The 21,321-nt window shown below is 41.6% G+C and overlaps 1 protein-coding gene across 1 annotated transcript in view; it reads left to right on the top strand.

Moving 5' to 3' along the window:
- LOC124612761 (NF-X1-type zinc finger protein NFXL1) overlaps window positions 1–21,321 on the top strand; it is a 110,809-nt gene that overhangs the window by 65,777 nt on the left and 23,711 nt on the right. Inside the window, exons 9-11 of the mRNA XM_047141154.1 lie at window positions 1,843–2,077; window positions 12,884–13,051; window positions 17,399–17,635. Coding sequence (XP_046997110.1) covers window positions 1,843–2,077; window positions 12,884–13,051; window positions 17,399–17,635 — 640 coding nt within the window. The remainder of the gene's footprint in view (window positions 1–1,842; window positions 2,078–12,883; window positions 13,052–17,398; window positions 17,636–21,321) is intronic.

Raw genomic sequence — 21,321 nt, 5'->3', positions numbered from 1 at the left:
TGTAATAGTAACAGTAATGAAAATAACACTGAGATGATTTGGTCATTATAGCCAAACCATCAATGGTAGATGGATCAAGGAAAATGATTAAATGGAAGGTAGATGATTACAGTAGAAAACATGCAGGAGGAACATAGGTGTGTATGGCTGAAGACTGTAATGCATGGAAAAATATGGACGAGTGGTGGATGCCAAAGGGCTGATAGTGGTGCTGAGGATGAGGATATGGACTAGATGATATTTGATCTAACTAGTTGCATTTAGTATGTGAACTGTTTAATGCTGTTTGTAGGATATTCTTTTATTTAAGTAACATCAAATCGTGTGATTTGCCAGCCTGTGGTAAAAATTATTTCACATCCTGTAATCAGTCAGTTGTGTAGCTGCTAACCAAGAGATCTGAGGAATAATGTATGACGAATAAAATTAGCCATGGCTGCTGACTGTAAAGGGTTGACAATGAAGGCCACAATGTTTTCCTGAAATTTGATATTGCAGGTACCTAAATAGTGATGTAATTGTAGAAATGCAAGAGTATGGCAAAATTGATTGTAGGTGAGGTATGGTGAACCAATCTTCAACAGAGCAGTTGATTTTTTCATATGTAGTAGTGGACGCAATGACTTAACACAAATGCATGGAACCACATTAGTAATGTCCCAAAATTGGTTTAATAATTCAGAAGTCTCAAGTTAATGTCGTGCCTGATCAAATTTTCGGGCCAGTAAACCCGCACATGGGTCACTGAAATATTTATCAAAGTTTAATGTACCTACACCCAGTCCATGTTGTAAGTTCAAAACATCACAAAAGAAGTGTCTCAGAGCAAGTATTAAAAAATTAGTCTATAAATTATAGTCCACACTGCTGTAAACTGCAACTTGGAACAAATTCTATCATTGCTGTGTTTTTCATCCAGAAATTATCGTATACCAGGCACACTTCACAGAAAAAGTTTGTCTTTACAACCTACTCCTAGGATTCATGTTACTGTGTGGCTTTATTGTTTCCAGATGGACACATTCGTGTGTCTTACATTTGTGGCACTGCCCCGTACTGTCTGCTTTCATCTACTCCTTATTCAGATGCTACACACATCATATATTTTTCACCTTAACTCTCTCACTGCACTAGTAATCAGCACTTAAACAAACTTTCAATGATACAGGCTACATTAAATCTAAATATACAAAACTAACCACACTAATGTGTTGGTCAAAACAAGCCAAAGAATATAAGTCTTGACTTATCAGATATTTTAGTAAGGGTTTACTTGCAGGTTCTCACTTAGTGTGATTTTAGTACAATAAAATACATATGTTTATAATTAACAGCAGGCAGGCATGTAGTAAGGTAACCTGCAAGAGTGTATTACGTTACATTGTTTGCCAATAGTTAAAATAATTAGCGACATTATGTTTCCAGAGTCAGTAAGTTCATCAAACAGGGATGGCTCTATAAATGTGTAACTGAGTCATTAACAAAAGTAAAGCTGTCCTCAAGCTGGATGTTAGTTCAAACACTGCAGAATGCAGGCATGTGCTCGTACAGGATGTGGAATGCCCTTTCCTTCTGTTTGATCTGACTTATCAAATGATAATTGCCATTATACAACATTAACAGTCGTAAAGAGGCCACAAAGTTAAGAAATTTAAGCAAAAATTTAGTTCTGTTTGTTGAAGCTAAACTACAAGCTTACATAATCCACTATTCATATTAGAACTTGTGAGACTTGGCTTTCTGATGTACCAGTACAAATGAGTGTTGGTTGTGTCTGTAAGAATATAATCGAAGAATGTAAGTATACTTATTGTGTGAGATGACAGATTTATCTCTGTGTAGGTTGGAATCTCTGTGTCATCATCCAGTACAGTCACCACACAAGTGCCACTTCGGTGACTGTCCTCCGTGCAAGCAGAAATGCGAACGTCAGCACAAGGCCTGTGATCACCTCTGCCCTGCTCCCTGCCACTCGGCCGTCCTAGTTAAGATTGAAACTGACAAGAAGCCTGCCGGGCCGTGGGAAAAAGTAGAGCCGCGTTTTGAACTAAGGGACCTATCTTGTCCAGACTGTGTGGTATGTAAACATGTTGAAAATCTAGGAAACTAAGATAGCTCATTTAGCAAAACAGCAAAAGAAATTTATTTTTGTAATATGACTTACCAAAACAGAAGTAAAAAAATACTTCCTTCAGATTAATAGCCAAATAATTTTTGCGCACAAAATTTGGAATACTGACCTATTTCTTTTCTTCAGCAAGCTGTTGTCTGATGTGTACTTTTTTATGTTTGGTTCCACAGTCACATACAATTTCTTGAATGAAGGAATTTTCTTGAGTGAGGCTATTTTTTAATTGATGCATACACTTTATTGTATGAGTAATATTTGAAGTCTCTTATTATCAAGTGACATCACACAAAAAGTTACTTTATATGCCTTCATCACATCATGGTCCACAAAGCAGTGTGAAAAGAACTGCATGTAATAGAGACCTTAATAATAATGGAACAGTTGATAACAAGGTTCTGTTCCTGAGTTTGTAGACATTCTTGCCATTTGATTTTAAGATGTTGACCACACCAGTATGATTTTATTTAAGACATTCTGCCCTATTTTAATGCATTGTGCATGGTGTTACAGTGAGTAAACACTTGTACAGGTTGTTCTCTTTTCATTTCCAGGTGCAGAACTTCACATCTGTAATTTTGGTGCCCATGCTTACGCAGGGTGTTGTTGCATTCTTATTAGTGATGCTGTACATATTATTCTTGCCACATTTCTTGTGTCTCATGACAGTCTGAAAGCATACAGCATAATTTTTGTGTAATGTTGCTTGATAATGCCCAAAGAGGAAAAATTAGTTAATCAAAAATGAAATAAAGGGTTTATTTTGAATAAATACAGTGTCATGCAGGAAAATTACTTCTTTAAAAAAAATTGTATGTATTCCTGCTTGGACTTCAACCTAGCTGTGTAATATTCTTGGTTTGACAGTTATTTGCTACATGCACACTGTGACTTGACACTTATTTATTTATTTATTTATTTATTTATTTATTCGTTAGTTTCTTTGTCTTTTCACTATTCAAACAATAGTATACAAAATGTCAGATACATTACAAACAATAAATAAAACCATACATATCTTGAACTTACAATTAGCTGGCACTATGCACAAGAAGTATAAACACCTACTTTACTAGAACATGAAACATTGTTATATTACATTTCTGGAAAATGTAAACATGCAAACACTTGTCACCCCTACTTCATGCACATCTATACATGAAATGACAACCTTCACAGAGGTGGTGAACTGTGACTGAAAAAGAACCCCCCCCCCCCTTTCTCTCTCTCTCTCTCTCTCTCTCTCTGTGTGTGTGTGTGTGTGTGTGTGTGTGTGAGGGAGAGAGAGAGAGAGAGAGAGAGAGAGAGAGCAAGCGCATGTGCATGCTTGTGAGGGGGAGGGATTGTGCACACAACATTTGTTTTTCTACAAAAGTAGATGTGATACCTGGAGGTAACAACCACCTGAATGATTTTGTATGCTCAACACTGAAGTATTTTTGCTAAAAATAGTATTGTTTGCTGTCTGAGGTTGATACTGACTGGAAACAGGCCAATGCTGGCCAGCTGAATTTTTTTGTTGTAAATAATATTGTTTACCATTTAAGGTCAATACTGACTGAAAACAATGAAATGCTGGCTGGCTTCTGCTAATTCCCCACTCTCATCATCAGGGTCAGGAAGTGCTAAGCTATAGTGTGCTTATAATACAGCCAAGTTCAGCTCCAAGGGTCACTTATCTGTCCTGTGCCAGTTCAAGCTCTGGAAAATTTGGTTGATTCATATGGAAATATGACATCCATTGTATTTTGTGCCTGTCAGTAATGATGAAAGCCTGTCTTGTAATTTTACAGATGATCTGGACTTCTACAAAACTGTGTGTATTTCACATTCTGTGGCAGTATGGCCTGTTGTATCCAAATGAAACCATCATTTCCAAGATCAAGGTTTGAAAGTTAATTTCAGTAAATCTCAGTTATTGCCATTAAACTTACAAACTCACACCAAACCTCTATCAGTAACATAGGTGGAATTGAAGTAGTGGACACAGAAGGCTGCAGATTTCTAGGTATTCACCTAGATAAAAATCTAAGATGGATAAACCATATCAAATTTTTATGCAATAAAATCAGCAGTTCGTTACATCTAATCAGCCAGTTATCAAAAGTAGTTCCACATCAGACATTAACAACAATTTATTATGGAACCATTTCTGCACAGATTAATTACGGGATAGAGATATGGGGTTGTGCTGCCGACATACATATGAACAGAATATTAACCCTACAGAAAAGAGCAATCAGAATTATCCATGGATTAGGGTATAGAGATTCATGCAGGAAAATCTTTGTTCATCATAAATACCTCACAGTCTACTCACTGTATCTTTACAAATTAATTATATTTTTTGTGACACATCAAAACAAAGCAACAAAGTGCTCTGATATGCATGCCTATAATACAAGAAATAAAGACTGCTACTACAGACAAAGAACAAAATTGAAAACAACAGACCATAGTCCATGCATTAGTGGTCAAATATGGTACAACAGATTACCGAGCTCTATAAGGTGCCACAAAGGGAACTTATTCAAAGTGAAACTGAAATATTTCTTGATTGACAAGTGTTTATATTTTTTAAGTGAATATTATTATTAAACTAAAATAAATTATTGTATATATATATATATATATATATATATATATATAATAGAGGAAAACATTCCACGTAGGAAAAATATATCTAAAAACAAAGATGATGTGACTTACCAAATGAAAGTGCTGGCAGGTTGACAGACACACATACATACACACAAAATTCAAGCTTTCGCAACAAACTGTTGCCTCATCAGGAAAGAGGGAAGGAGAGGGAAAGACAAAAGGAAGTGGGTTTTAAGGGAGAGGGTAAGGAGTCATTCCAATCCCGGGAGCGGAAAGACTTACCTTAGGGGGAAAAAAGGACGGGTATACACACGCGCGCGCGCCCACACACACACACACACACACACACACACACACACACACACACATATTCATCCACACATATACAGACACAAGCAGACATATTTAAAGACAAAGAGTTTGGGCAGAGATGTCAGTCGAGGCGAAAGTGCAGAGGCAAAGATGATGTTGAATGACAGGTGAGGTGTGAGTGGCGGCAACTTGAAATTAGCGGAGGTTGGGGCCTGGTGGGTAACGGGAAGAGAGGATATGTTGAAGAGCAAGTTCCCATCTCCGGAGTTCGGATAGGTTGGTGTTGGTGGGAAGTATCCAGATAACCCGGACGGTGTAACACTGTGCCAAGATGTGCTGGGCGTGCACCAAAGCATGTTTAGCCACAGGGTGATCCTCATTACCAACAAACACTGTCTGCCTGTGTCCATTCATGCGAATGGACAGTTTGTTGCTGGTCTTTCCCACATACAAAGCTTCACAGTGTAGGCAGGTCAGTTGGTAAATCACGTGGGTGCTTTCACACGTGGCTCTGCCTTTGATCGTGTACACCTTCCGGGTTACAGGACTGGAGTAGGTGGTGGTGGGAGGGTGCATGGGACAGGTTTTACACCGGGGGCGGTTACAAGGGTAGGAGCCAGAGGGTAGGGAAGGTGGTTTGGGGATTTCATAGGGATGAACCAAGAGGTTACGAAGGTTGGGTGGACGGCAGAAAGACACTCTTGGTGGAGTGGGGAGGATGGATCTCATTTCAGGGCAGGATTTGAGGAAGTCGTATCCCTGCTGGAGAACCACATTCAGAGTCTGGTCCAGTCCCGGAAAGTATCCTGTCACAAGTGGGGCACTTTTGTGGTTCTTCTGTGGGGGATTCTGGGTTTGAGGGGATGAGGAAGTGGCTCTGGTTATTTGCTTCTGTACCAGGTCGGAAGGGTAGTTGCGGGATGCGAAAGCTGTTGTCACGTTGTTGGTGTAATGGTTCAGGGATTCCGGACTGGAGCAGATTCGTTTGCCACGAAGACCTAGGCTGTAGGGAAGGGACCGTTTGATGTGGAATGGGTGGCAGGTGTCATAATGGAGGTACTGTTGCTTGTTGGTGGGTTTGATGTGGACGGACGTGTGAAGCTGGCCATTGGACAGGTGGAGGTCAACGTCAAGGAAAGTGGCATGGGATTTGGAGTAGGACCAGGTGAATCTGATGGAACCAAAGGAGTTGAGGTTGGAGAGGAAATTCTGGAGTTCTTCTTCAGTGTGAGTCCAGATCATGAAGATGTCATCAATAAATCTGTGCCAAACTTTTGGTTGACAGGCGTGGGTAACCAAGAAGGCTTCCTCTAAGCGACCCATGAATAGGTTGGCGTACGAGGGGGCCACCCTGGTACCCATGGCTGTTCCCTTTAATTGTTGGTATGTCTGGCCCTCGAAAGTGAAGAAGTTGTGGGTCAGGATGAAGCTGGCTAAGGTGAATAGGAAAGAGGTTTTAGGTAGGGTGGCAGGTGATCGGCGTGAAAGGAAATGCTCCATCACAGTGAGGCCCTGGACGTGCGGAATATTTGTGTATAAGGAAGTGGCATCAATGGTTACAAGGATGGTTTCCGGGGGTAAAATATTGGGTAAGGATTCCAGGCGTTCGAGAAAGTGGTTGGTGTCTTTGATGAAGGATGGGAGACTGCATGTAATGGGTTGAAGGTGTTGATCTACATTGGCAGAGACACGTTCTGTGGGGGCTTGGTAACCAGCTACAATGGGGCGGTCGGGATGATTGGGTTTATGGATTTTAGGAAGAAGGTAGAAGGTAGGGGTGCGGGGTGTCGGTGGGGTCAGGAGGTTGATGGAGTCAGGTGAAAGGTTTTGCAGGGGGCCTAAGGTTCTAAGGATTCCTTGGAGCTCCGCCTGGGCATCGGGAATGGGGTTACCTTGGCAAACTTTGTATGTGGTGTTGTCTGAAAGCTGACGCAGTCCCTCAGCCACATACTCCCGACGATCAAGTACCACAGTCGTGGAACCCTTGTCCGCCGGAAGAATGACGATGGATCGGTCAGCCTTCAGATCACAGATAGCCTGGGCTTCAGCAGTTGTGATGTTGGGAGTAGGATTAAGGTTTTTTAAGAAGGATTGAGATGCAAGGCTGGAAGTCAGAAATTCCTGGAAGGTTTGGAGAGGGTGATTTTGAGGAAGAGGAGGTGGGTCCCGCTGCGACGGAGGACGGAACTGTTCCAGGCAGGGTTCAATTTGGATGGTATCTTGGGGAGTTGGATCATTAGGAGTAGGATTAGGATCATTTTTCTTCGTGGCAAAGTGATATTTCCAGCAGAGAGTACGGGTGTAGGACAGTAAATCTTTGACGAGGGGTGTTTGGTTGAATCTGGGAGTGGGGCTGAAGGTGAGGCCTTTGGATAGGACAGAGGTTTCGGATTGGGAGAGAGGTTTGGAGGAAAGGTTAACTACTGAATTAGGGTGTTGTGGTTCCAGATTGTGTTGATTGGAATTTTGAGGTTTTGGAGGGAGTGGAGCTGGAAGTTGGAGATTGAGTAGTTGAAAAAACAAAGATGATGTGACTTACCAAACGAAAGCGCTGGCAGGTCGATACACACACAAACAAACACAAACATACACACAAAATTCAAGCTTTCGCAACAAACTGTTGCCTCATCAGGAAAGAGGGAAAGACGGAAGGATGTGGGTTTTAAAGGAGAGGGTAAGGAGTCATTCCACTCCCGGGAGTGGAAAGACTTACCTTAGGGGGAAAAAAGGACGGGTATACGCTCGCGCACACACACACATATCCATCCACACATATACAGACACAAGCAGACATATTTAAAGACAAAGAGTTATATATATAGTTGTGTAAAATCTGAACATTTGTAATAGGTACGATGTAACACCCAATATTGTGGCTTATTAGGTACAATGGTACATTTGTATCTTGTATATGTAATCACATATGTATATATGACTGTACTAAACTTGTAAAAAAAATGCTATGACGTTTGCAAAAGACACCAGTTGGTGTCTCCATGCAAAAAAAATACAACAAATAAATAAATAAACAGTCGAGGAGAGGTCCAAGCACCAATGCACCTAACTGAAACAACCAAGCAAATCACCAATGGAAGTGCTCTCCTTGGAATATAATCACAAAATGAAGTACAATAAGACATAGTCATGCATGCTCTCCTGTCTCTGGGAAGGTAGAATTAAGGAGGTCATCAAAATAAGCATGTTTGAAAATTTTATGGGCAGACAAAGAGAGATCAATTTAAACAAGCATTGGGATCTGGCACTGAAATTATCAAGATCTTTCCAATCATCTCATCAGTCAGAGCCAAAATACTACAAGGGGATGTGTGTGTGTGTGTGTGTGTGTGTGTGTGTGTGTGTGTGTTTTTCTCTTAAAGAAAACCCAAGGTGTAAGAGGCACTGCCAAGCAGTGGAATCCTTTTAGGGTCATGTTCAGTATGACCTGAATGTGTTGAAGTCCACAGCCTTCCAGTTTTATCTTCCATTTTGATTATGCTGCCTGATTTGTGCATATAATTTCTTGTCTATTATCTGTAATTGTAATTCCTTTAATTGCACATTCTTTAGGTGTTGGTTATCTGTTCAAAAGACCTGCCATTGCTACCATGGCAGATTTTTGTCCATGTGCCTGGATATGAAGCTCTGAGCTGACATGCTCTCTTGTAAAAGGACTATGCTGTCTCCCAAAAATCTCTCTAGGAGAGTAACACTTGTGATGTGCTGTAGTTACACCCTGGGAATTACCACTGGCAGGTGCACGATTCTGGTTGTGGAAGCCCTCTGAATTCCTCTGCTTTACCATGCTGTTCTCCAGGACCAGACAGAGCAGTAACCTGTACAGGATGGTGTCAAATTTTTCCAGTGATATTGATGTGAGTTCTGTGGCAGGTAGCAGCATTTGGAAGGAACAGATGCCTTCCCTTGCAGTTCTAGTACATACTGGCTGCACATTAACTGAGTATTCAGTGTGATGCCAAGGGAATGCACAATTGTGCTCCATTGCCCTGTATTACCGTGAATGTGTATGGTTTGTAGGTTGGCTGTATTATCCAAAAGGCTGATGATAATGGCATTGCTTTTGTTGGTGTTGAATGCACTTCAGAGTTTGGTTGGTTATGTGATTTGTCATATCTTGGAATTGATTAATTTAACAGATGTTTGTGCACCATCCAAGTACTTCTGCTCCATCCAAATGGTATGTCTCATCTAAGCACACAAGCTTAATGAGGCCTGCCACAGTACCAGCAGAATGCAGCCCGTGACTGATATGTCAGCTGTGAAAAGAATGTAGGAAACTGACTCCAGCTCTGACCTTGGAGTACACCAGCATTGATGTTGCTGTATGATGAGATCCCTTATTGGATACATAGTTGAAATGTTCAAACTTAAAATAATATCAGTCTAATTGACCTTGATTTGGGTGTGACACAAACATTGTCTCACAGCAGTCTGCTTTGAGTCCAGGTATTGAGCACTGCTCAGAGGACCTGAGAAAGATGATGAGGTCAGTCATCAAAACAGAATCCTCAACTCAGCTAGAAACCATAAAAACATACCCTCAATCTTGTCACACCAAGAAAACCTTAGAAATCACATCATTTCTGTTGTTTGTTCTCAATGTTGTATGCCAACAGTTTGTGTGGAAAATATCCTGTGGACATCAGTGAATGTAATGAATGTCTGCTGGACAGGACTAGTTTTAGTTCATAAAATTTTGTTTTATAGTAATAATAGGAGTAGTGGAGGTAACTAACTACATACCATATCATTAAGGCACTGAATGTTTGACAGGCACATAAATAAGAGTGAAATTATTACTAAGCTTTCAGGCATAATACTTCCGCAGAGCTAACTGAACAAAACAGAAATATCTTATTAAGCACATTGCTCCAGCATTTAAGCCAGTCGGGCTGTAATACTGTAACAATGTAGTCAACTGGTAGAGTGTAATATGAATGTGTGTGAAAAGACACTGTCGAAAAGTTTAGTGACAATTTTAGTCTTTTATGTTCCTGTCCACCACTCAAACCCTGAATTATGTGGTGAATGGTTGTCTACCTTTACTCCTTTCATTATTTGTATACTGTCCAGAACTATATAGTGTCATGTTTCTATAGCACATATTTACCTCAATTTTGATCATTCCATAGTTCTAAGTTTCCTCTCTTTCAGTTTATATAAGCCCCCACAGAACGTATCTCTGCCTACGTAGATCAACACCTTCAACCCATTACATGCAGTCTCCCATCCTTCATCAAAGACACCAAACACTTTTTTGAACGCCTGGAATCCTTACCAAATCTGTTACCCCCGGAAACCATCCTTGTAACCATTGATGCCACTTCCTTATACACAAATATTCCACATGTCCAGGGCCTCGCTGCGATGGAGCACTTCCTTTCACGCCGATCACCTGCCACCATACCTAAAACCTCTTTCCTCATTACCTTAGCCAGCTTCATCCTGACTCACAACTTATTCACTTACGAAGGCCAGACATACCAACAATTAAAGGGAACAGCCATGGGTACCAGGATGGCCCCCTCGTACGCCAACCTATTCATGGGTCGCTTAGAGGAAGCCTTGTTGGTTACCGAGGCCTGCCAACCCACAGTTTGGTACAGATTTATTGATGACATCTTCATGATCTGGACTCACAGTGAAGAAGAAGAACGGAATTTCCTCTCCAGCCTCAACTCCTTTGGTTCCATCAGATTCACCTGGTCCTACTCCAAATCCCATGCCACTTTCCTTGATGTTGACCTCCATCTGTCCAATGGCCAGCTTCACACGTCCGTCCACATCAAACCCACCAACAAGCAACAGTACCTCCATTATGACACCTGCCACCCATTCCACATCAAACGGTCCCTTCCCTACAGCCTAGGTCTTCGTGGCAAACGAATCTGCTCCAGTCCGGAATCCCTGAACCATTACACGAACAACCTGAAAACAGCTTTCGCATCCCGCAACTACCCTCCCGACCTGGTACAGAAGCAAATTACCAGAGCCACTTCCTCATCCGCTCAAACCCAGAACCTCCCACAGAAGAACCCCAAAAGTGCCCCACTTGTGACAGGATACTTTCCGGGACTGGATCAGACTCTGAATGTGGTTCTCCAGCAGGGATACGACTTCCTTAAATCCTGCCCTGAAATGAGATCCATCCTTCATTAAATCCTCCCCACTCCACCAAGAGTGTCTTTCTGCCGTCCACCCAACCTTTGTAACCTCTTGGTTCATCCCTATGAAATCCCCAAACCACCTTCCCTACCCTCTGGCTCCTACCCTTGTAACCGCCCCCGGTGTAAAACCTGTCCCATGCACCCTCCCACCACCACCTACTCCAGTCCTGTAACCCGGAAGGTGTACACGATCAAAGGCAGAGCCACGTGTGAAAGCACCCACGTGATTTACCAACTGACCTGCCTACACTGTGAAGCTTTGTATGTGGGAATGACCAGCAACAAACTGTCCATTCGCATGAATGGACACAGGCAGATAGTGTTTGTTGGTAATAAGGATCACCCTGTGGCTAAACATGCCTTGGTGCACGGCCAGCACATCTTGGCACAGTGTTACACCGTCCGGGTTATCGGGATACTTCTCACCAACACCAACCTGTCAGAACTCCGGAGATGGGAACTTGCCCTCCAGTATATCCTCTCTTCTCGTTACCCACCAAGCCTCAACCTCCGCTAATTTCGAGTTGCCGCCGCTCATACATCACCTGTCATTCAACAACATCTTTGCCTCTGTACTTCTGCCTCGACTGACATCTCTCCCCAAACTCTTTGCTTTTACAAATGTCTGCTTGTGTCTGTGTATGTGCGGATGGATATGTGTGTGTGTGCGAGTGTATACCTGCCCTTTTTTCCTCCCTAAGGTAAGTCTTTCCGCTCCCGGGATTGGAATGACTCCTTACCCTCTCCCTTAAAACCCACATCCTTTTGTCTTTCCCTGTCCTTCCCTCTTTCCTGACGAAGCAACCATTAGTTGCGAAAGCTTCACACAAAATTTAAGCTTTCGCAACCAACACAGACACAAGCAGACATTTGTAAAGGCAAAGAGTTTGGGCAGAGATGTCAGTCGAGGCAGAAGTACAGAGGGAAAGATGTTGTTGAATGACAGGTGAGGTATGTGCGGCGGCAACTGGAAATTAGCGGAGGTTGAGGCCTGGCGGGTAACGAGAAGAGAGGATATACTGAAGGCCAAGTTCCCATCTCCGGAGTTCTGACAGGTTGGTGTTAGTGGGAAGTATCCAGATAACCCGGACGGTGTAACACTGTGCTAAGATATATATTTTTTTCCCACGTGGAATGTTTCCCTCTATTACGGTAACATTTCACATGGGAAAAATATATACAAAAACAAAGATGCTGTAACTTACCAAACGAGAAAGCGTTGGTATGTTGATAGACACAACAAAAAACACACAAACACACACACAAATTTCAAGCTTTCGCAACCCAAGGTTGCTTCATCAGGAAAGAGGGAAGGAGCGGGAAAGATGAAAAGATGTGGGTTTTAAGGGAGAGGGTAAGGAGTCATTCCAATCTGAGTGGAAAGAAGTCTTTCGCAACCTTGGGTTGTGAAAGCTTGAAATTTGTGTGTGTGTTTGTGTGTTTTTTGTTGTGTCTGTCAATATACCAATGCTTTCTCGTTTGGTAAGTTACAGCATCTTTGTTTATATATATATATATATATATATATATGAAGAAGCCATTTCCATCCATTTACTAAACAATGGAAAATCCCAATGGAACTCTTGTTGTTATTTAAGTCTTATTAAAAAAAATTTGGGCATGCATCATATACATCAAAAATGCTTTTTTCCTACAGGTGCCGATGCCTGTAACTTGTCTTGGTGGTCATGAAACAAGTGACTGGCCATGTTATCTAGCCAAGCCATCTTCATGTCAACGTCCATGTGGCCGTCGCTTGGCTTGTGGCAATCATACATGTACGCTACCATGTCATGAAGTTGTAGGCGCAAAATCTGAGACAGAGGTAATCAATCCCCATGTTAATACTGTGATAAATAAAGATTTAGACACACATCTAAATCTATTTATTAATTGTTGTAATCTAGTACTCCCTTTAAAATGATTCATGTTCTCATTTCATTTTATTGTGAATCTTTGTGTCTATGCTATTTTTATAGGCCTGTTGTTGATCAATTATTATTTTGCAATTACATTGATAATGGGCAATTATGGGACTTACATACATTACAATGAAATTACTGTTAAAAAGTTTACAAGGATATTCTTATCATAACTTTAACACAACTGCCCCCTATAAATGTTCCAATACTATTCCTCCATGTGAAACTGTGGAATAGATCACCTGAGCTCTGCAAAATGACTAAATACAGCCAGAATAGCTAATGCAGAATATTGTTTAGTGGAGTGCAAGAATGTCAACAATATAAGGAAAAACATGGGTTACTACTCACTGTAAAGAAGACATGTTGAGTTGCAGACAGGCACAACGAAGAGACGGTTACACATTTAGCTTCTGGCCAAATCCTCCTCTGAAGAAGCACTCGCACACGCGCGCGCACACACACACACACACACACACACACACACACACACACACACACACTTGCACAAGTAAGCATACCTCTCACAAATGACCACCATCTCCAGCGTCTTCGGTCCAAGCTGCCAGAGATGGCGGTCAGGTGTGCTCAGTGTGCTTGCTTGTGTGAATGAATGTATATGTATTTCCTTTTCTGAAGAAAGCTTTGGCCAAAACTACTTGTGTATTGTACCTGTCTGCAACAAAACATGTCATCTTTACAGTGGGTAGCAATCTTATCTTTTTCCTTATATTGTTGGTATTACAACCTGGAGTTTTCATTGTTTCAAGTACAAGAATGTGTAATTGAAAGAACAGAAACAGGGCAAACACAGGCTGACCTTACAAATGTCTTTGTGCTCACCCTTTACTCCTCTGTAACTTGCAAGGGTAAATTTCTGTTTAAAGCAGTATACCTTGTAGAGTGATGGTGGTCCCTGATTATCTTTAGGAGTTGCCATTGGCCGTTGTTGTGCATATTGATAAGGTGGATCAAATATAAATGAGCGTCATTAAATTGCACACCCACTAGACGTGTGACGTGTGAGCTTCTGTGCTCCCTTGAGGAGGGGTTGCACAACACATCATCTCGTGAACAAAATTCATAGCTATTTACATGCACAGTTCTGAAAAAGTAACAGTTCCTGGCCCCACATGGAGCTTAGCTGTAAAGAGTACAAGATATAATGAGGAGATATTTGGGGGGGGGGGGGGGGGGTGTCCACTTGCATCAACCCTGCATCAGCACCACTGCGTGTCCTAAGCGTTACTTCCTGGGGAGCAGATCAAACCACCTCCTCTGTTTCTATGATCCCTTGTTCGTTTGAAACTGGGCTATGAGTGTTTCATTTATTCTTCTGCATGTCCATCCAGCTTATGCCATCTTAACACTATCCACCATCATGGAGTACGTTTGACCACTGGTGCCTTATACACTAGCCTGGTTGAGGGTCTCTATGCAGAAGTTGCCAAACTACCACTGCCATACTGGCACGACGTCCTCCTCAGCAGGTATGCATGCCCTTTATCTTCCATGCCTGGCCTCCCATCACATGCCCTCTTTTTAGATGACTCCCTTGACCACCAGTATGGGTGACGCCCTTCTTCTCTGTTACCTCTTAGAATTCACTTTTGGCTTCTGCTCCGGCAGCTTAACTTCACGCTGCCTACCACATTCCCAATGGGTGTAAATCCTTCAGTACTTTGGCTTCATGCGGCAGCTGGTGTTAATCTTGGACTTCTTTCATTTCCCAAGAACACTAGTTAGGATTCGATCTGTCACTATAAGTTTCTTGACCTTCACATGCAACTTAGCAAAGACCAACTATGGTGTCGGGTGTGCCTTTGTCTTTGGCATCAGCCATTTTTGGTATGGACTTCCAAAACACTTCACAATTTTTCTCAGCAGAGCTCCTCATCCTCTATAAGGCCACCCAGTGCATTCAGTGACACAGGCTTTGTAATTTTTTCAAATGCTCTGATTCTCTCATTGCCCTTCAGAGCCTCTCTGTGCTCTACACAGTCTCTCCCTTAGTGCAATGGGCCCAAGAAAGCTTCCACTTACTCGCTGTAAAGGGAGCCACTGTGATGTTCATGTGGGTTACTGGTCATGTCAGTCTGATGGGAAATGAGGCTGCTGATGCTGCTGCCAAGGCTGCAGTTCTCCTACCTCAACCTGCTAGCTCTTCCACTCCTTCAGATGATCGTGTTGCTGTATGTCTGCAGATGGTGTCATTTTGGCATCAACACTGGTCTTCTCTTCATGAGAACAAGCTCCAGGGAATTAAACCTCTCCCAATAGCTTGGCTGACCCCCTCTCATCCTCTTGTCACGAGGAGATAATTTTAGCTAGGTTGCATATTAGGCACTGTCGTTATAGCCATCACCATTCGTTAACACAGTAATCCCCCACTATTTTATGCTCATTGTCATCAACCTTTGACACACTGCCATTTCCTGACCCAATGGCCTATTTTTAATCGTTACGTTCCAGTGTATGTTATCGTCCAATTTAGAGAATGACGTGCGGGCTGTCAATTGCATTTTACTTTTTATCCATTGTAGCAATATGGAGGAGTCATTGTTTTTAGCTCTTTTTCCTTCCATTGATTGGGCTTAACATACAGTCACTTTAAACTTGTCTTACTTATTGGTGTTCAAAGGTTATGACGTGGAGACTTAAGACATCAATTGTTTTGCGCCTTAAAAAAAATCAACAGCACTGTTCAAAATGTCAAAATTCTATGTGAAAGTATCAGAAATGATTGGCACTTGGTTGTGTTTGAAATCTCTTGGAAACCTCAAGTCAATTATGGAAGCATTCAGCTGTCACTAGGAATGAGTTGGTATTCTGAAAAGTGTCAGCTTGTTGGGCTTCGAAGTTGCTGTAGGAAGAGCACAAATCTGCATGAGTTGCTGTTCCAACATGCTTCTCACAAGGTATAAGAAGGGAGGTTACATATTTTCTTTTTTTGGCGAAATCCGAGAAGCAGTTATCCGCTGGTAGAGGAACATCAGTCCTATAATTCAGTTGCCTCACTATGTGACTGATGCACTATTGGGCTGTTCGGGGAAGTTATTGATGGAAAGCTCTTCGTGGCCAAAACAGAGGTGCAACAGTTCATGTGCAATTGACTTCAGCCATGCCCTCACACTTTATTTGAAAATGTCATAAATTGGTTGATGAGTAAGAGTATCAGTAAGATGGCTTATCATGTACAAAGATAACAAAACAGAAATTAGAATTGTTTTTAACTAAAACAGTTGTTAGGCCAATGACCTTGCTGCAATGGTAATACTGGTTCCCGTTAGATCACCAAAGTTAAGTGCTGTCGGGCCTGGCTAGCAGTTGGTTGGGTGACTGTCAGGGTCTGCTGAGCAATGTTGCTAAGCAAGGTGCAGTCAGCTCTTGTGAGACCAATTGAGGAGCTACTTAATTGAGAAATAGCTGCTCTCGTCATAAAAACAGACAATAGCCAGGAGAGCAGTGTGCTGCCCACATGCTCTGTCATATTGCATCAGTGACGCCTATCAGCTGAGGATGACATGGCAATCCATCCGAACCGTTTGGCCTTTTGAGGTTCGTTCAGATGGAGAAAACAGTTGTTATAAAGGGCTTTTTTATGTGATCCACCTTTGTACTTCACGCAATTGCTCAAAGTAATGAAACCAACTGTGTAAAAAAAAAGGGGGGGGGCTGTTCCTGATTGGCCTGAATTTGAAGCACAATTTAGTTTTCAGTCTTCCTTAAAAAAGTTGTGATGTATACTATTAGATAAAACCACTTACGCATCATTATCAAAAGTTGTTTCCTGTGGGGTCAAACAAAGTAAATTGTATAATGTGCGTAGTTCTTCAAGCAGGTGAATATTGGTCATCCTTAATGTTTATGAGTGTAAAAGTTGACAATCTGTTAGATTAAGTACAATTGATTTTTAGATTTTATAGTATTTTCCTCCTGACCTGGGATAAAAAATGAAACTGACAGTGATGCTTCTTGTTATAGCCCAACCTGCTGTTCTTTCACCTAGCGCAACTTTCAGCATATAACAATATGCTGAACCCTGCTGTAATTCATATTACAATTTGTTCTGTATCTCTTTTAGTGGACCTATAGGTTAGGGTGAGGCAAGAACACAACTGTTTTGTTAGACAACTGTTTTGTTCCATACTGTTATGTTTGTTATTATGTATCACTAAACACAAGTAATTGTAAGAAACAACTTCTGACAACTATAATATGTTATTCATTTGTTTAATGATATTCAATAGGCTGGGGAGACGTGTGAAGTGTGTGAAGCTGGATGCTCAAAACCCCGTCCTGAAGGCTGCTCACACATCTGTCCAAAGCCATGCCATCCTGGCTCCTGTGCACCTTGCCCACAAATGATACGCCTCCGATGCCACTGTGCTCTCAACCAACTTTTTGTACGCTGCAGTGAATGGATCAACGCCAGTGAGGATTCCAGAAGTATACTTCAATCCTGCAAAAATCGTTGTCCAAAAAATGTAAGTATTTATTCCTGAGAGACTTGGTGTATGTTATCTAGTTTCTATGAAATACTGCCTCTTTTTTCCTTAATGTAAAACCCTCATTTTTATTTTTTATATATTCACACATGTACTCAGTGGCAATAAAAAACTGTGATATAAATGCAGTTTTGTGATGAACAGATTTCCTTTTGTCTTTAACGAACCCATGGACAATTAAGAGCTAACACTTACTGACTTAGTTAGTTTGACTGTGAGTCAGCTAAGTATTTCTGAAAACCGTACCCTGTCACATTGTAACCACAATCAATTACCAATCTAAAAACAAGATTGTTCATGAAGTGCACTACCTAGCAGAGAAAGCATATTTATTATGAACACCAACATATAGCCAGAAGATAACTGAACTCCTGGGTAGGTTTACTGCTATTTATACAAACATGTTATTCCAGAATATGCAAATGTTATAAACAGAAGAAATTTTGAGGACTTCTTAGAAATGATAAATATTAAATAACGAATATTTGCTGGTGGTGTGGTTTGAACTGGTGACACACAGCACTCAAATACTAAATAACAAATATTTGCTGGTGGTGTAGTTTGAACTGGTGACATGCAGCACTCCAGGCAGTGACCCTAACCACTACTCCACAAGGTATGCAGCCTAGCTCTCGGCATTCCTCCCCCTTCAGGAGAAATAGTGGCCCACTGTTTCACACTGTCTCCTTGGAGCCAACTCCAGCACCCTGGATCTAGATCTTTTTAAGAGTCTGTATGAGTGCACTAGAGGATGTGCACATTGTGATCACAATGTTAATTGAAATTCACTTTTGGCTATTTCCTGTTCCTTCAAGTACTGTATGGTTTTCAGCAGTACTGGATCTTCCCTCTTTTCAGCAGCAGTGTCATTTAATGCACTGATGACAGACTTTGTTTATGCTGCTGTGTTCCACCAAAAGATTCCTTGAAAGCTGACTAGCATCCTCATGTTTGTGTCTCTTTCTGTATACTACTGTGATGTATTTCTGAAGCCTCAGTGCTCATCTCGCCAGTCAACTCAACAGATCCTTCAGGCTAGTTAGCCAGCATAGAAAGTGGTGGTTTGCCAAATAAATATGGTTGGAACTTGTTGGCCCAAACAGCGGCAAGGCATTCATTCTTGTTTGTATAGTAGTTCATCTCACATTTGACTAGTATTGTGGAATCAAAAGCTATTACCTTTTCAGCATCTTCCCGAATTTTTACTAGAAATGTACCAATCCCGTACCTACTAGTGTCGGTGTGAAACTCTGTCTCAACATTCTTGTTAAGCTAGGACTGGAGAAGATGTTAGTGCCTCATTAAGAACATGGAAAGATCTTTCTTGCACGTCTTCCAGAAAAATTTGGTGTCTTCCTGCAGTAGTTCTTGCAGGGGATATGCCTTGCTACAGAAATAATTTGTGAACAGCCTGTAATATGAGCACATTCTGCAAAAACTTCTCACATCAGGAATGTTTTGAAGAGCTGGAAAATCTTTGCTGCACTTATTTTCTCTTGTTTAGGACTGACTCCATCACTAGCCCCAAAGTTTTTATTGCTTGAGCAACAAAGAGGCATTGTTCAGATTGAGGTTGAGACCTGTAGTCTCAACACATTTCAACACAGTTGTCGGGCAGGTTGTGTGTTCTTCAGAAGTCTTTAAAATAATGACAGTGCCATCCAGATAGCAAAGATCCATCATCTATTTAAGGTGTCAAAGCATCATGTGCTTGAAGGTGATGGAACATTGCATAGTCCACACAGAATAAGTTTGAACTGTTATCGGCCATCGGGAGTTATGAAGGCATTCTTTTCTCTATCAACTTCAATTTGTCAGTAGCCTGTTTGCATGTCTTTAGTTCAGAAGTACTTTGCCCCTTTCAATTAGTGACACAAATTTTTTGTGTCTTATGCACTCCAGTGCTTCACATTGGAAGATTAGAGTGTGGTTTCATCCCTCTCACCATGTAGTCTATATTTAGGAGCTGCCTTCTGCATTGTCATCATTTATAGATATTTCTTGAAGTTCCCATGACCAGTCATTAAAATTATCATGAATTTAATCTATCTCCTGTTCAAGTGTAGGATCACAGAACTTCTCTTTAAATATGGTTTTGCCATGTCTCTGTAGGTGATCGAAAATTTTACATCCTGCAACAACATGTTAAGATTTCATCATCAACTTGGTGATAGGACAGGTTGCAGTTGAACAAATGGGGTCGTTGCCACTGTTCCGGCTAGGCTATCAGCTTGTTCACTACCAATAATACCTGTGTGACGAGGGACCCACAGCAAGTTTACCCCAGTAGCATCATAACTGATTTCTGCCATTCTGCATCCATGATCTCGTTTCAGGTCCTGATAGAGGTTTCAAAGCTGTTTGGCCCAACTGAATGAATGTAGATGCTATAATCTTCGTAACAGCTATGCAGATTCTTCTCTGTGCGCACATTGACAGTGAAGCACAATTCTTTGTCAGTAGATTTGAGCTGCCCATCCAGAACTGGCTTGGCTGTTCCTATGCGCACATAATTAGGGATGAGTTGTGGCTGCTTGTATCAGCTAGTGATCCAAAGATCTTGACCACCTACAATGCATGTGATTGTCACTGGCATGTGGATATCCTTTGTGAGCATGAGTAGCATTTTGCAATTGACAAAAGCTTCACAGTTTAACTGAACATCTTGATTGGTGACTGGGACTAGTCTTGTTGATGACGGCAAGTTAACGATGTCTTAAGTGGCAGACATTCGCCCAGAATAATCTTTGTTATGCGTGTTTATTGGAATAATGTAATCAATTTGGATCTCTGACCTTGCACATGCTATGCCTACTTGTGATGCTGGCGAGAAGTCTAATCTGAGAATAACCATAATGGCTAAATCGTGTTAAAAAAACAAATTTGAAGGGCTATGCTCTGTCTTTTACAATTATTCTAGCAATATGTGTTCCTGTCAGCTGGATGTATTTCACATTTGAACTGTTAAGCAAACTTGCTTTCATATCCTGAAACACAGTCTTCATTAGCTGGCAATGATAAGTATTCAACATAACAGAAAAAGAAGCCCCCTGATTCGACATGGACCTGGGCTGGGTGAGTGTCGATGCGGTTTGCTGCCATCTTGATGATTGTTACCCATGGAGGATTTTCATCTGTGGCAGCCTCACATCCATAAGTTTTCCTGAATTTGGTGGCTAGGCGAGAGCAGTCTGTACCTCTGTATGTCTTTGGTAAATGGCTACGGCATGATGGGAGGGAGCCACCTCGTCCAGAATATGGCAAAGTCCTTCATCCCACATGTAGACTATAATCGCCTATAGTTGTCTGGTGTGAATAGAACTGCTGTGATGGTTGACTTCTTGCAGCATAATAATTGTCGAACACTCGTTTTCTTTCTTTGCAGTAGTGTATGATATGTCCAGGGTATCCACGGCGAAAACAGACTGGCATGTTGTCCTCCAAATGTCTGCTCTTCTGCAGGGCATTACAGTGGTCAGATGCTGGATTGTCATTTGACAGCTACGGCATAAGTCTCGAGTTGGCCAAATACATTCTTCACATTGCATTTGCTAAAGATTGATACCTTTTCAACATTCTCTTATTACCTCCTGACATATGGCCACTATGCCTTGTATACTCGATCCGACTTCACTGGCTGCCATAAGGATAAGGAAGCATGAGGG

Source organism: Schistocerca americana, chromosome 4 (genome assembly GCF_021461395.2).
Source record: "Schistocerca americana isolate TAMUIC-IGC-003095 chromosome 4, iqSchAmer2.1, whole genome shotgun sequence".
In the NCBI taxonomy this organism is placed as follows: domain Eukaryota; kingdom Metazoa; phylum Arthropoda; class Insecta; order Orthoptera; family Acrididae; genus Schistocerca; species Schistocerca americana.
Note: the sequence above shows the minus strand (reverse complement) of the source record. Positions and strands in the feature narration are given on the sequence as shown.